The sequence below is a fragment of the Penaeus monodon genome, chromosome 33 (assembly GCF_015228065.2).
Source record: "Penaeus monodon isolate SGIC_2016 chromosome 33, NSTDA_Pmon_1, whole genome shotgun sequence".
Lineage (NCBI taxonomy): Eukaryota > Metazoa > Arthropoda > Malacostraca > Decapoda > Penaeidae > Penaeus > Penaeus monodon.
In genome coordinates this window covers 36,102,565-36,102,778 of record NC_051418.1, presented here as the reverse complement: position 1 = coordinate 36,102,778, position 214 = coordinate 36,102,565, and the positions used below count along the sequence as shown (strand labels likewise).

The 214-nt window shown below is 51.9% G+C and overlaps 1 protein-coding gene across 2 annotated transcripts in view; it reads right to left on the bottom strand.

Annotated features, from left to right (window-relative positions):
• Positions 1-214, bottom strand: part of LOC119594446 — a 56,086-nt gene that overhangs the window by 15,028 nt on the left and 40,844 nt on the right. Inside the window, exon 2 of one of the 2 annotated variants that reach the window (XM_037943505.1) lies at positions 25-164. In XM_037943505.1, coding sequence (XP_037799433.1) covers positions 25-164 — 140 coding nt within the window. Of the gene's footprint in view, positions 1-16; positions 165-214 lie in introns of both variants that reach the window. The other variant, XM_037943504.1, reaches the window with a different exon arrangement.

Here is a 214-nt window from a genome sequence, read left to right as displayed (position 1 = left end):
AGGCAAGTATACTAACTGACACACCAATTCTTGCACAGTCACCACTCCTACGTGCTTCCACACCATCATCCACCACGAGGTTCATGAAGGGGTCGAAGCCTCTGAGGGTCCCCTTGACGATGCGGCCACCATTAAGCTTCACCATGACGCACTTGTCCATGTACCTGGAAGATGAGGGTGTATTCAACTGAGGTTCCGTGTCCCAGGAACAAGA